Raw genomic sequence first — 16,499 nt, forward strand, 5'->3', positions numbered from 1 at the left:
ATGCCACATTTTGTGCTTGTCACATAACCTGGTTACAGTAAAAAAAAAAATGCATGGTTGAAGCTGAGCTGGAATGAAACAGATGGCACTGTAGGAATAGTGGAGATGAGTGTACATAAGGTGCAGGAGGATATGTGCCTACAACTCCTGAGCTGTAAATCTGGTATCTCTTGATTCCAGTAAAGCCTTTTTTTTTTTTACAAATCTGTGTAATGTCAACACTTTCTAAAATATAAACTTTAATGTACATACCTAGTAAGCCAGGATTAGGAAATCTCCATGAATCATTATATGATGAATACTGTGGATGGCTGTATGGACTCCCAGAGAAATCACTCCCTACAAAGTAAAACAAAAAGAAAAAGTAAAAACACAAACATAATAAAAAGGCAGTAGTGTTTTGTCTTTCATGCATTATTATCCTCATATTATCTGAAAACAGTTTCAAAGCTGCAAATAAGTAAAACATAAACCTACAAAATAAGGTATCAAAATAAGTAACAAAAACCTACAAAAAAAATATAATGTCAAAACAGAAGGAAGCTATTAAACTAACAGTCATTATAAAGGTTCTGCTAACAATATATCGAAAATTTAGACGAAGACTTAGACTGGGTTCACACTGTGTAAAATTCGACTTGTATTTAAATTTACGTGCCGATTTCCTCAAAAACTTTGCTGGTAATGTGCAGGATATCCGATCGTAAAATAAAATAGGAGCTGAAAAATTTATGTTGCGTAAACCCAGCCTTAAAGAGCTCCAAATATTTGGCTTTTTAAGTTATATACACATAGTTTTCCATAAGTCTGTCTTCCCCATCTTAGTACTTGATCAGACACTACATGAGTGATGGATGCTGTGGAGACACAAAGATTGAGACTCCCTCTCCATGCACATGACATAAGGCAGCTGTCAGTGCAGTGATGGGGAAAGTAAACCTCTTTTAGTTAGCCTCCATCCTTTGACATCCTGCTCAGTAAGATACATACATTTAACTGTAGTAAGTATGCCTCTCCATAGACAATAGGAATTTTCAATGAGTATCCACCCAATGAACACAAAGGGGGAGATTTATCAAAACCTGTTCAGAGGAAAAGTTGCTAAGTTGCCCATAGCTACCAATCAGATTGCTTTTTGAAAAGGCCTCGGAAAGATTAAAGACGCGATCTGATTGGTTGCTATGGGCAATTCAGCAACTTTTCCTCTGGACAGGTTTTCACAAATTTCCCCCATAGTGTATTATCATTTCAAGATTTTTCCGGTTCTACCACAATCTGAGTCTGTTTATGTCAGGTTTAATCTAATTAAAAAATATTTAGCAATAAATAGTGAATCATTAATGAAATCAAGAGCATTGACATAACTTGTAGATTTAATTAATGATGTACTATTTACTAGAAAACAAATAAAATAAAATGTGTTTAGAGATATATGGTATAGATATAGTTACAGCTACACTTACATGAGGCTCAGTGGCCTCTTCTCCTCACACCACTCCAAAACCCGAAACACTTTACCAAAAAAAAGAAAAATACTGGCCATGCTAATTTGCATAACTAGTTATATATGCGTGACAACACAGGATACACATATGCGGGGCTAATTTTGTCCTCTTCTGACCCCTATAACTTTTTTATTTCTCCTTATACGGGGATGTATGAGGCTCATTTTTTGTGACCCGATCTGTAGTTTTTAACTGTACCATTTTAGTTTTGATGGGACTTTTTGATCGCTTTTTTATATTAAATTTGAGAGTTGCAGTTAGTTACTTAGTACAACTCCCAGCATGTGCTGATACAGCCTGTGGCTCAGCAGCTGCCCCAAATGAAAACTACAACTCCCAGCATGTTGGACTATATAGTAGAATATAAAGTCATGTCCGTAAATGTTGGCACCCCTGAAATTTTTCAAGAAAATGAAGCGTTTCTCACAGAAAAGGATTACAGTAATCCATGTTTTGCTATACACATGTTTATTCCCTTTGTGTGTATTGGAAGTTAACCAAAAAAGGGAAGAAAAAAAGCAAATTGGACATAATGTCGCACCAAACTCCAAAAATGGGCTGTACAAAATTATTGCCACCCTTAATTTAATATTTGGTTGCACACCGTTTTTTAAAAAATAACTGAAATCATTGGCTTCCTATAACCATCAATAAGCTTCTTCCATCTCTCAGCCGGAATGTTGGACCACTCTTCCTTTGCAAACTGCTCCAGGTCTCTATTTTTGGAAGGGTGCCTTTTCCCAACAGAAATTTGAAGATCTCTCCATACGTGTTCAATGGCACTTTGATGCCATCCATTTCTGGGTGCTTTTTGACATATGTTTGGGGTCATTGTCCTGCTGGTAGACCGCGGATGCAAACCTAGCTTTTTGACGCTGTGCTGTATAGTGCAACCCAAAAATCTGTTGGTTATCCTCAGATTTCATGATGCCTTTTACACGTTCAAGGCACTCAGTGCCAGAGGCAGCAAAGCAACCCCAAAACATCATTGAACTACCACCATATTTCACTGTAGGTACTGTGTTCTTTTCTTTGTAGGCTTTACCAAAAAGCTCTATCTTGGTCTCATCTGTCCACAAGACGTTTTTCCAGAAGGATTTTGTCTTATTTAAGTTCATTTTGGCAAAATGTAGTCTTGCTTTTTTATGTCTCTGTGTCAGCAGTGGGGTCCTCCTGGGTCTCCTGCCATAGCGTTTCATTTAATTTAAATGTTGACGGATAGTTTGCGCTGACACTGATGCTCCCTGAGCCTGCAGGACAGCTTGAATATCTTTGGAACTTGTTTGGGGCTGCTTCTCCACTATCCAGACTATCCTGCGTTGACACCTTTCATCAATTTTTCTCTTCCGTCCGTGCCCAGGGAGATTAGCTACTGTGCCATGGGTTGCAAACTTCTTGATAATGTTCCGCACTGTGGACAAAGGCAAATCAAGATCTCTGGAGATGGACTTGTAACCTTGAGATTGTTGATATTTTTCCACAATTTTGGATCTCAAGTCCTCAGAGTTCTCTTCTCCTCTTTCTGTTGTCCATGATTAGTGTGGCACACACAAAGACTAAGTAAACTTCTCTCCTTTTTATCTGCTTTCAGTTGTGATTTTTATATTGCCCACACCTTTTACTTGCCCCAAGTGAGCTTAAAGGAGCATCACATGCTTGAAACAATCTTATTTTTCCACAATTTTGAAAGGATGCCCATATAAGTTTGTCAAGCCCATTTTTGGAGTTTGGTTTGACATTATGTCCAATTAGCTTTTTTTTCCTCCCTTTTTTAGTTTTGTTCCAATACACACAAAGGGAATAAACATGTGTATAGCAAAACATGTGTTACTGCAATCCTTTTCTGTGAAAAATACTTCATTTTCCTGAAAAATTTCAGGGGTGCCAACATTTACGGCCGTGATTGTAGTATAGGTCAGTGTTTCCCAACCAGGGGTGCCTCCAGCTGTTACAAAACTACAACACCCAGCATGCCCGGACAGCCAGCTGCTGTCCAGGCATTCTGGGTGTTGTAGTTTTGCAACAGCTGGAGGCGCCCTGGTTGGGAGGCACCAGTATAGTATATGGTGCAACATTACGGGAGTTGGAGGATTTGTTGGATAAATATCGGCCATTGCATTGCACTGCTTTTTTAATATAAATATACCAGCAGAGTCGCCAAAATACCGGCCAGGTGGAAACCCTATGTACAGTTGAGCCAGGGACTGAGGATAATCAGACAGCTCCCATTCCACTCAAACAAAAGGTTGCACCCCTTTCACTTGGGTTCACCCTCTCCTTCCAATTTGGAAAAAACTTCGAAAATCAGACTACAGTCCGAGATCATCCAAGAACTGGAAAGATGCCGTTTTCTACAAAAAATGACTTCAAGACACTTGTCAGTAAGGTTAAGGATGCCTGCCATACTGAATGTTGGAAGTTCAATAAAACATACACCTCACTCGTTTAAAGGCTAACTCCTTGGAAGGGCACCACTATGATACTAGAAACTGTGGGGGGAATTTACTGTGGCTTGTATGGCAGTTTTCTGGTGTAGAAAAGTGTGAAACACTGTTTTGTGCAAACAATTGTGACTTTCTGGCTGGAAGATGACAGTTCAGTTTCGCAGGTTATAACCCGCGAAATGGAACCGTCGTTCCAGGAGCTCGTCTGAGCTCAGTTTTCTTCCTCTCCCCGACCCGAACCGCTGTAACCCCATCAGCATGGAATAAAAGCACCTTCTTTGGCACAATACCAGGTGAGTGCTTGATATGTACTTTTCTTTTCTGGATATATTATGCATGTCGTTCTCAATATAAGCGCACACCCGACTCCGCCGTACCACCCGTCCAAAGACTGTCACTGTAGTCTCACGCTGCACCTTCAGCATTGTACATACACTATAGTGCCGGCGCTCTGTCTACACCCCTACCCTTTAATTCCCTGGTTGAACTTGATGGACATATGTCTTTTTTCGACCGTACTAACTACTACTAACTATGTATAAACAAATTCATTAAGAGGTCTACAATCTTAAACATTCATGACAGTTTACTTCAATAGGCTTCAGCTAAACACCAGCACATAAAATGCCAGTCTGTAGTAAATCTGCCCCAGGTGTCTTGGCTTCAATCCATGATCATTAATTCACTGCCCTACATGGCATGCAATGACATGCTAAAGACTTAGACAACAGTACTGAGAAACTATATAATGGTAAGGGGTGGGCCAATGGCTACAGCACTGGAACATGACAGGACTTGAGCCATCTTCAACTTAAACCTAGATACCCTGTCACAGACAAAACAAAACTTAATAGGACTCTCAGAATAGGGATTTATTGATCCATGGTCAAGCAACCTGTAAGCAGAAACTCCTTATGTTAGCAACTATAAGCCTTTTTCACCAATAACAAGGGACCACTGTCCTCCGCAGCTATCTCATGGGAGGCTCACAAAGTAGTGATGAGCAGACATTCTAGTGCCTTGAGTTCTTAATTGCTAAAAAAACATATGGTGGTTTAAAAAATTACCCTTGTAGAATTGATTTATACTGACCGTGAGTGGTAGAAGCACAAACTCATATAAGAGACATGGCTTCCAAAGATCATTCCTACACATACTAAAATAGCCTTTATATTGTACAGATTTTATAAAATTCTCCATAACATTCCAAACACCCTAGCAGGAGACTCTAAATCCTACGAATCAAGACTGAGGAACCATCTTTCTATTTCCAAACATCTCAAGTTTTGTTCACAGATTTAACAGATTTTATATGCTGTGAAAACTTTACCAACTACACTTATGTTCGGCCTCTTTTGGTTTTTGAGATTTAATATTAGGAAGAATGATTTTGGTGTAATCATATGGAAGGAGATTTATCATGTTCCCGTAGTAAAAAAAGAACTATGTGTAATAAAAGTTGCACGTACTTGCCCACGTGTGACATTTCTATACATTCTGCGACTTTTAGATTTTAAAATCTGCTCACGTAGTAATAAGTTTTTTTTACTTTGCAGTGGTCATGTATTTATCAAATGCGATAGTCGCTATTTATGAAGAAAAAAAGTTGCATCTCCATTTAAAAGTCGCATATGTATTCCAGGTCCATCCTGGCTTACAGAAAGTGCATACGTCTGCAGAAAAGGACATTAACACCCACTATAACAACTGTTCTTGTTCTGCATCATGAAACAAAGCTACTACATTAATGTTAATGTTAATTCTAGAAAAAAAAATTATATACCTAATAATTATTAATTTTAAGGTTGAAAATACACACTGCACACCTTGTTAATTTTAGGACACGTACATGCTGACGTACCCACTACATTTTTTAATTAACAATGTGTTAAAATAGAATAAGGCACAAAATAATTGTGTGAGAATTTTTTCGGACTACAGAAATATCCCATATGAGGCACGAAAATTTGTCCTTAGAAAAAAAGAAACATCCATAGTAATACAGTTTCATGCACATTTTGGGGTGGGTAACGTACTGAGACTTTTTTTTTTGTTTGTTTTGTGGCTTTACTATTGTTTATGTGCTTGTTGGTGCTGCGCTGTGTTCCTTCCTGACGTAAACTCTGGCCTCAGCGCAGTGACGCAAGAATCCGCCCACCAACATCAATATTAACCCATTTAGGACCAAGCCCATTTTGGCCTTAAGGACCAGAGCGTTTTTTTTGCACATCTAACCACTGTCATTTTAAACATTAATAACTCTGGAATGCTTTTAGTTATCATTCTGATTCCGAGATTGTTTTTTCGTGACATATTCTACTTTAATATAGTGGTAAATTTTTGTGATAACTTGCATCCTTTCTTGGTGAAAAATCCCCAAATTTGATGAAAAATTAGAAATTTTCTAACTTTGAAGCTTTCTGCTTGTAAGGAAAATGTATATTACAAAAAAAAAATTTATTCACATATAAAATATGTCTACTTTATGTTTGCATCATAAAATTGATGAGTTTTTACTTTTGGAAGACATCAGAGGGCTTCAAAGTTCAGCAGCAATTTTCCAATTTTTCACAACATTTTCAAACTCACTATATTTCAGGGACCAGTTCAGGTTTGAAGTGGATTTAAAGGGTCTTCATATTAGAAATACCCCACAAATGACCCCATTATAAAAACTGCACCCCCCAAAGTATTCAAAATGAGATTCAGCCAGCATTTTAACCTTTTAGGTGTTTCACAGGAATAGCAGCAAAGTCAAGGAGAAAATTCACAATCTTCATTTTTTACACTCGCATGTTCTTGTAGACCCAATTTTTGAATTTTTACAAGGGGTAAAAGGAAAGAATTTATACTTATATTTGTAGCCCAATTTCTCTCGAGTAAGCACATACCTCATATGTCTATGTAAAGTGTTCAGCGGGCACAGTAGAGGGCTCAGAAGCGAAGGAGCGACAATGGGATTTTGGAGAGTACGTTTTTCTGAAATGGTTTTTGGGGGGCATGTTGCATTTAGGAAGCCCCTATGGTGCCAGAACAGCAAAAAAAAAAAACACATGGCATACTATTTTGGAAACTAGACCCCTTGAGGAACGTAACAAGGAATAAAGTGAGCCTTAATACCCCACAGGTGTTTCACGACTTTTGCATATGTAAAAAAAAAAAAAATGTTTTCACTAAAATGTGTGTTTCCCCCCAAATTTCAAATTTTTGCAAGGGTTAATAGCAGAAAATACTCAATATGTGTAACCCCATCTCTTCTGAGTATGGAGGTACCCCATAAGTTGACCTGAAGTGCACTACGGGCGAACTACAATGCTCAGAAGAGAAGGAGTCATATTTGGCTTTTTGAGAGCAAATTTTGCATGTAGCATTTAGGAAGCCCCTATGGTGCCAGGAGAGCAAAAAAAAAAAAACACATGGCATATCATTTTGGAAACTAGACCCCTTGAGGAATGTAACAAGGAATTAAGTGAGCCTTAATACCCCACAGGTGTTTCACGACTTTTGCATATGTAAAAAAAAAAAATGTTTGTTTCCCCCCCCAAATTTCACATTTTTGCAAGGGTTAATAGCAGAAAATACCCAGGACAGCAAAAAACCCCACATGACATACTATCATACTAGACCCTTGAGGAATGTAACAAGGGGTACAGTGAGCATTTACCCCCCACTGGTGTCTGACAGACCTTTGGAACAGTGGGTTTTACAAAAGTTTTCATTTTCACCGACCACTGTTCCAAAGATCTGTCAGACACCTGTGGGGGGTAAAGTCTCACTGCACCCCTCATTACATTCCGTTATTGGTGTAGTTTCCGAAATGGGGTCACATGTGGTGTTTTTTTGTTTGTTTTTTGCGTTTGTCAAAACCGCTGTAACAATCAGCCACCCCTGTGCAAATCACCTCAAATGTACATGGTGCACTCTCCCTTCTGGGCCTTTTTGTGCGCCCCCAGAGCACTTTGTGCCCACACATGGGGTATCTCCGTAGTCGGGAGAAATTGCATTACAAATTTTGGGGGGCTTTTTTCCCTTTTACCTCTTGTGAAAATGTAAAGTATGGGGCAACATCAGCATGTTAGTGTAAATAATTTTTTTTTTTTACACTAACATTCTGGTGTAGACCCAAACATTTCCATTTCATGAAGGGTTAAAGGAGAAATACCCCCACAAACCTTGTAACGCAATTTCTCCCGAGTACGGCGATACCCCATATGTGGCCCTAAACTTTTGACTTGAAATACGACAGGGCTCCAAAGTGAGAGAGAGGCCTAAATTAGGGACTTGCATAGGGGTGGACATAGGGGTATTCTACGCCAGTGATTCCCAAACAGGGTGCCTCCAGCTGTTGCAAAACTCCCAGCATGCTTGGACAGTCAATGGCTGTCCGGCAATACTGGGAGTTGCTGTTTTGCAACAGCTGGAGGCTCTGCTTTGGAAACAGTGGCGTATCGGACGTTCTTATTGGGGGGGGGGGTACTGTGTAGGGGTATGTGTATATGTAGTGTTTTTAACTTTTTATTTTATTTTGTGGTAGTGTAGTGTTTTTAGGGTACAGTCACATGGGCGAGGGATTACAGTGAGTTTCCCAGCGCAAAATTTGCTGCATCTCAAGCTTGCAGCGAGAAACCCACTGTAAAACCCTCGCCCATGTGAATGTACCCTGTACATTCACAGGGGAGGGGGGGCACCAGCTGTTGCAAAACCACAACTCCCAGCATGCATGGTCTGTTAGTGCATGCTGGGAGTTATAGTTTTGCAACAGCTGGAGGCACACAGGTTAGGAAACACTGAGTTAGAAACAGACAATGTTTCCCAATCAGTGTGTCTCCAGTTGTTGCAAAACTACAACTCTCAACATGCACTGACTGTCCAGGCATGCTGGGAGTTGTAGTTCGGCAACATCTGAAGGGCCAGTTGTTGCTGAACTAAAACTCCCAGCATGCATTGGACAGTCGGTGCATGCTGGGAGTTGTAGTTTTGCAACAGCTGAAAGAGCACAGATTGGAGACCATTACACAATGGTCTCCAAACTGGGGCCATAAGGGAAACATAAGGGAAAACTTTTCTGCTTTAAAAAATGCTTTTGTAAGCGGGTTTCCTGGGTTTTGCTTATGTGTGATTAATTTATCAAGGTCGTGCGACTATTTGATAAATAGGTCACATGTAAGCAAAAGTAAGTTTATAAAAAATTGTCATATAAAAGCCATATGTTTGAAAAGAATGAGAAATCTTCTTCATGATTTTTACTATTCTTGGTTTTGTATGTTTCAAACAATATTTGTATGTTCCTTCTTCATTTTTTCAGTTTTTTTGAAGATTTTTCAGAAAATGGATACTGTGTTTTGTGGGTGGCTGATGATAATAAGTTGAAATGGTGATCAAAATTAAAAAAAAATTTTTTTAGCAGGGCCGTGGCTCACATCAGTCCATGTCCGATACGGCATACACAATCTATTTTCTCCATCATGGACACACATACTCACTAAGCCAATAAACCCATCAGAATAATACTGAATTATGATCTAAGCTTATATAAGGGAAAATACTTGCATTGCATGTGTTGTAAGTGAGTGGTTAGGATGATCTATGTGCATGCCTTCTGTGTTTTACATGACAAGATTACGTTTTTTATAACAAGATTTGTCTCAGTACAAAACAGAGTAAAGGAATTATCCTTTTCAACTCTAAACACTTCCACATGAACATCATTCAAGACAGGCTTGTGTTTCACTATTCGATCTCCTTTTTACTTCTGTACCAAATTTCCCCTTACTGACTGCTTCTGCAAACACACATTTCCAACTGTCTCTGGGGATACTCTATTCACTGACAAGCTGAGGCTTCCAATTCTCTAGTTTTTATGCCTGAGTAGTCAACTGTCAGCCTTATGCAGTACAGACTAGCCAAAGGCTTATGGAGCATTCAGCTCCTGCGACTAGACCAGCCCTTTCCTCCAATTCACTGTAAACTGTATCTGTTCAATGTAAGGCTTGTAAGAGATGGAAGGGGTTTACAGGGTTAATAGTAAAATGTCTATACTGTGTTGCGAGTATTGATGAAAGAAACAGTCTGCCATGACCATATAGCCAAAGATGACAAGATGCCATCTAGCAACACAAAAAAGTGATGGGAACATGTGGGAATCTAGATTAAGTCTCTACTATCCTTTCTTACTTATATTTTACAATAGTGTTGCTCGCGAATATTCGCAATTCGAATATTATTCGCGAATATCGCATATTCGCGAATTCGCGAATTTCGCGAATATAGCGCTATATATTCGTAATTACGAATATTCGTTTTTTTTTTTTTCTTCACAGTACACATCACAGTGATCACCCCTCTCTGCTTCCAGCTTGTGTGGTGTAAAGAAGGCTGTAATACTACTGTGTGAGACTGGCGCACGAACATTCGCATATGCGAAAATTAGCATATGTTAATTTTCGCATATGCGAATTTTCGCGTATGCTAATTTTGTATATGCTAATATCCACATATGTTAATTTTCGCATACGCGAATTTTTGCATATGCGAAAATAAAACGAGAATATAACGAATATGCGAATATTCGCGAATATATGACGAATATTCGTCCATATATTCGCGAATATTCGCGAATTCGAATATGGCCTATGCCGCTCAACACTATTTTACAATACGTTTTAAAGACCTTAGTATGAATTCGTACTCATTCAAGTTCCAAAGACATACTCATATTTATAATACACAGAAATCTAAAGTCTACAAATGTTTAAAATAAAAGTGAAAGTTGATATTTTTTGGTCTCTTTGTTACACTATATTCTGTCAAAAAATAAACTTTTGAGAGTTATTATCATTTTCCTTATGTCACAATCTGTAACGTATTATAAACTCTAGGGGGAGATATATAAACTGGTGTGCGCTGACTAAAATGCGCTGTGTGTTTTATCTTGCGCATTTATTTCATGAGATCTGCACTAGCTTTGGCTTTTTACCTTTCTGTACACTTCAGGGGATGTGGTTTGCAGACTGGCTGACTTCTGAAAGTGCGTGAGGTTTTCACAGTTGTTGGTGTGCGTTGCATAATGAATCTTGCGCAGCAACTGGGAAAACATACACATCACACACATAGGTATCACCTATATGTCCTGAACACTGAACACCCTAGATCATGAACTATTGAATAAAACACAGTGATAGGCCGTCGAATCTAACACATATATTTTATATGATGTGTAAATATTTATTTTAAATATATCACTTTTTTTTTTGGGAATTTGGATTTTTGATGGCTCTTTAATTATTTAGTTCCATTTTATAATGATGGAATGTGGAGTATAGGGCTAAATTACATCTAAAATTAAATTTAGGAAACTTTATGCAATCACATTAGGTATGTTACTGTGGAGCCTTTGCACTGATCTTTTTTAATTGTTCATTTGCTTCCTAAGTGCTAAATGAAGCAACTTTCCAAATAGTCTTTATTAAACGTTTTCTGCCATTTTAATGCTATGGAATCTATGTAAGTCCTTCCCCCAGCAGGATGTCTTTCTGTTTTTGATCTAACAACACTGCTACTGGCTTTCAGGGTCTCTCTGCCCTCTCCTTACCCCGTCTCAGTAATAGGGTAGATTTATTTACAGCAGGAAACTCATTGTAGATCCTGCCTGAGTAAACATACCTGTCACGCCGAGCGCTCCGGGTCCCCGTTCCTCCCCGGAGCGCTCGCCTCATCTTCGTTGTTGCAGCGCCCCGGTCAGATCCACTGACCGGGTGCGCTGCGGTCCCGCCTTCAGCCGGGGTGCGATTCGCGATGCGGATAGCGCCCGCTCGCGATGCGCACCCCGGTCCCCGTACCTGACTCGCTCTCCCTCGGTCCTGTCCCGGCGCGCGCGGCCCCGCTCCCTAGGGCGCGCGCGCGCCGGGTCTCTGCGATTTAAAGGGCCAGTGCACCAATGATGGTGCCTGGCCCAATCTTCCCAATTAGCTTAATTAGTTTCCACCTGTGCACTCCCTACTTATACCTCACTTCCCCTGCACTCCCTTGCCGGATCTTGTTGCACTTGTGCCTAGTGAAAGCATTCCTTGTCTGTTCCTAGTCCGTGTTCCTGACCTCCTGCCGTTGCCCCTGACTACGATCCTTGCCGCCTGCCCCCGACCTTCTGCTACGTCCGACCTTGCTTCTGCCTACTCCATTGTACCGCGCCTATCTTCAGCATCTTCAGCAGCCAGAGAGGTGAGCCGTTGCTAGTGGATACGACCTGGTCACTACCGCCGCAGCAAGACCATCCCGCTTTGCGGCGGGCTCTGGTGAAAACCTGTAGTGTCTTAGAACCGGTCCACTAGCACGGTCCTCGCTATCCCTCTCTGGCACAGAGGATCCACCTCCTGCCAGCCGGCATCGTGACAGTAGATCCGGCCATGGATCCCGCTGAGGTTCCCCTGCCAGTTGTCTCTGATATCGCCCGACAGATCGCCCATCTAACCCACCAGCTGTCGGAAGTGTCCACCATTTTGCACCAACATCCCCTGCCAGTTGCCTCTGATATCGCCCGACAGGTCGCCCTTCTAACCCACCAGCTGTCGGAAGTGCGCCAACTTTCGCAACTTCTTCAGCAATCATCTCCTCCGCCAGCTCCTGCACCTCCTCCGCAGCGAGTGGCCACTCCTAGCCTCTGCCTGTCCTTGCCGGACAAATTTGATGGGGACTCTAAGTATTGCCGTGGCTTTCTTTCGCAATGTTCCCAGCACTTGGAGATGATGTCGGACCAGTTTCCTACTGAAAGGTCTAAGGTGGCTTTCGTGTTCTGCCTTCTGTCTGGAAAAGCCCTGTCATGGGCCGCACCGCTCTGGGACCGCAATGACCCCGTCACTGCCTCTGTACACTCCTTCTTCTCGGAAATTCGAAGTGTCTTTGAGGAACCTGCCCGAGCTTCTTCAGCCGAGATTGCCCTGCTGAACCTGGCCCAGGGTGTTTCTTCCGTTGGCGAGTACGCCATTCAGTTCCGTGCTCTTGCTTACGAGTTGTCCTGGAATAGTGAGGTTCTCTGCGCGACCTTTAAAAAAGGCCTATCCAGCAACATTAAAGATGTTCTGGCCGCACGAGAGACTCCTGCTGACCTACATGAACTCATTCATCTAGCCACTCGCATTGACATGCGTTCTTCCGGATGGCGTCTGGAGCTCCGCCTGGATATGGACTTTGTTCGCACGAGGCGTTTTTTCTCCCCGGCTCCTCTCTCCTCTGGTCCTCTGCAATCTGTTCCTGTGCTTCCCGCCGCGGAGGCTATGCAAGTTGACCGGTCTTGCTTGACACCTCAAGAGAGGACACGACGCCGCATGGAGAATCTTTGCCTGTACTATGCCGGTACCGAACACTTCCTGAAGGATTGTCCTATCCGTCCTCCCTGCCTGGAAAGACGCACGCTGACTCCGCACAAAGGTGACACAGTTCTTGATGTCAACTCTGCTTCTCCACGCCTTACTGTGCCTGTGCGGATATCTGCCTCTACCTTCTCCTTTTCTACTATGCTCTTCTTGGATTCCGGATCTGCAGGAAAATTTTTTTTGGCCTCTCTCATCAACAGGTTCTACGTTCCTGTGACCAGTCTCGCCAGACCCCTCTACATCTATTGTTTTTTCAATAAAAGATTGGACTGTCTCGTACATTTCCACACAGAACCCCTCCTAATTTGCATTGGACCTAATCTCGGAAAAATTGAGTTTTTTTTCTTCAGGTTCTTTGGCCCCAAGAAGAGGGGGAGACCCAAGGGGGGGGGTACTGTCACGCCGAGCGCTCCGGGTCCCCGTTCCTCCCCGGAGCGCTCGCCTCATCTTCGTTGTTGCAGCGCCCCGGTCAGATCCACTGACCGGGTGCGCTGCGGTCCCGCCTTCAGCCGGGGTGCGATTCGCGATGCGGATAGCGCCCGCTCGCGATGCGCACCCCGGTCCCCGTACCTGACTCGCTCTCCCTCGGTCCTGTCCCGGCGCGCGCGGCCCCGCTCCCTAGGGCGCGCGCGCGCCGGGTCTCTGCGATTTAAAGGGCCAGTGCACCAATGATGGTGCCTGGCCCAATCTTCCCAATTAGCTTAATTAGTTTCCACCTGTGCACTCCCTACTTATACCTCACTTCCCCTGCACTCCCTTGCCGGATCTTGTTGCACTTGTGCCTAGTGAAAGCATTCCTTGTCTGTTCCTAGTCCGTGTTCCTGACCTCCTGCCGTTGCCCCTGACTACGATCCTTGCCGCCTGCCCCCGACCTTCTGCTACGTCCGACCTTGCTTCTGCCTACTCCATTGTACCGCGCCTATCTTCAGCATCTTCAGCAGCCAGAGAGGTGAGCCGTTGCTAGTGGATACGACCTGGTCACTACCGCCGCAGCAAGACCATCCCGCTTTGCGGCGGGCTCTGGTGAAAACCTGTAGTGTCTTAGAACCGGTCCACTAGCACGGTCCTCGCTATCCCTCTCTGGCACAGAGGATCCACCTCCTGCCAGCCGGCATCGTGACAATACCCTTAGAGATACCATCAGAGGTGGGGAGGAGGATTTACATTGCAGATCAGAGTGTGGAGAGAATGGAAAGCATCCAAGTTATCAGGGAGGCAAGATCACACAGGCTGTAAATAGAGGAAAAGCTCATACAAAGTAGTTCGCAGCGTCCTTATTTTAAAAACAAGTTAGAAATTATGTATAAATTATTCTGAGCATTAAACAGGTGACAATGGACAATGATGGTGTAAATTTAGCCTTAAAGACCCATGCACAATAATTAAGGCAGTCTTTGGAAGTGATCGTTAACATTTTAGATTTATGTGAGTCTTGAAGATGTCTAGGTATTCTTAGTGCCCTTACTGTTAATTAAATATATCTGAATAGTGCATTCTTTAAGAATTTCTTGCGTTAGATGACTTTGTATTTGCTTTCTAACATTTTCCTTTGTAAAAGTAATCATACGGACCATAAATTTGTTCAGCAATTTCCAATAACAATCATAATCTTGGGAGTTAGGTTATGCTTGAGTGAATGGAGAATCAAGCTAAACACTGCACTTAGCAACTAAATTTACAGAAGCAGCTTGTGTGTTACATTAAAAAGTGCATAAAGAAATGGCTATTTAATGCACAAATATCTACATCTATAAAAAGTGCTATTTGTTGTAAAGCATAACATAAATTATAGTAAAGCATTAGATGGCAATGACATCTATTGTCTCAATAAAACACAAGCTACACTACAAGTCCTATTACGAAGGCAACTATACCAACTATATGGAATGTCATTCATTTTAAGATGTCCTTAATTAGTGTTTTTACTGTATATATAAATGGGCAGTTACATTCAGCTCCAACAAATATGACATCCCACTCCTAAAAGGATAAGGACCGGCAGCATTATGCTGCATAGATCAGAATAGACATTTCATTATTTACAGCAATGTCATGCAGGAGTCTTTGAAAATATTGCACATCTACAGTGCTTTATACCTGCACCAATGATTGCTACTACTACTATTACCACCACTACTACTACCACTACTTTAGTCATCATTGTTGTTCACTGCATGTGGTCACACTAGATGGTATTTCTCATGTGTATCCCAAAAAGTTGCATCATTTTTTGCAAGCACCCGCTTTGCCCAACAATCTTGGCAACCTTTTGATTCTTTTTTCAGTGCTTGCCAAGTGGGCGTGGCTTGTGAGAGAGGGGGTGAGGTTGCACTGCAGCAAATTTGCTTGCTGGCCTTAATTGCAGTGGAAAACTAGAGGGGAACATAAATCCAGTGACAGAGACAATGGTTAAGATGCTATATTAGTGTTCTTTATAGTTGCTGAAGTCTGTGGTGATTAATGGGGATTTTTAATAACCACAGTAAGTGCATGCTCAGTAGTCCGTAATATTCATGGGCTGACACTAGGCACCACACTTGCCAGTAATTGATGGTGTTCTAGTAAAACTGCAGTGACCCAGAGCAGCAAATCATAATGATCACAGACTATTAAGCATGCCTCTCACATCTTAAAAAGTATTGTTTAAAGGGGTACTCTGGTGGAAAACTTTTTTTTTTAATCAACTGGTGCCAGAAAGTTAAACAGATTTGTAAATGACTTCTATAAAAAAAAAAAATCTTAATCCTTCCAGTACTTTTTAGCTGCTGAATACTACAGAGGAAATTATTTTCTTTTTTGGAACACAGTGCTCTCTGCTGACATCATGACCACAATGCTCTCTGCTGACATCTCTATCCATTTTCGGAACTGTCCAGAGCAGCATATGTTTTCTATGTGGATTTTCTCTTACTCTGGACAGTTCTTAAAATGGACAGAGGTGTCAACAGAGAGCACTGAGCACGTGATGTCAGCAGAGAGCTCTGTGTTCCAAAAAGAAAATAATTTCCTCTGTAGCATGCAGCAGCTAATAAGTACTGGAAGGATTAAGATTTTTTAATAGAAGCAATTTACAAAACTGATTTACAAATTGATTTTTAATCAACTTTCTGGCACTAGTTGATTAAAAAAAAAAAAGTTTTCCACCGGAGAACCCCTTTAAAGGAATATTTTCGTCTCTAATA

At 41.6% G+C, this 16,499-nt stretch overlaps 1 protein-coding gene across 5 annotated transcripts in view; it reads right to left on the reverse strand.

Moving 5' to 3' along the window:
• PAX5 (paired box 5) overlaps nucleotides 1-16,499 on the reverse strand; it is a 324,504-nt gene that overhangs the window by 37,859 nt on the left and 270,146 nt on the right. For all 5 annotated transcript variants that reach the window (XM_056518288.1, XM_056518291.1, XM_056518287.1 and 2 more), the window contains one exon: nucleotides 253-339. In XM_056518288.1, the coding sequence (XP_056374263.1) occupies nucleotides 253-339 (87 nt within the window). The remainder of the gene's footprint in view (nucleotides 1-252; nucleotides 340-16,499) is intronic.

Source organism: Hyla sarda, chromosome 1 (assembly GCF_029499605.1).
Source record: "Hyla sarda isolate aHylSar1 chromosome 1, aHylSar1.hap1, whole genome shotgun sequence".
NCBI lineage: Eukaryota > Metazoa > Chordata > Amphibia > Anura > Hylidae > Hyla > Hyla sarda.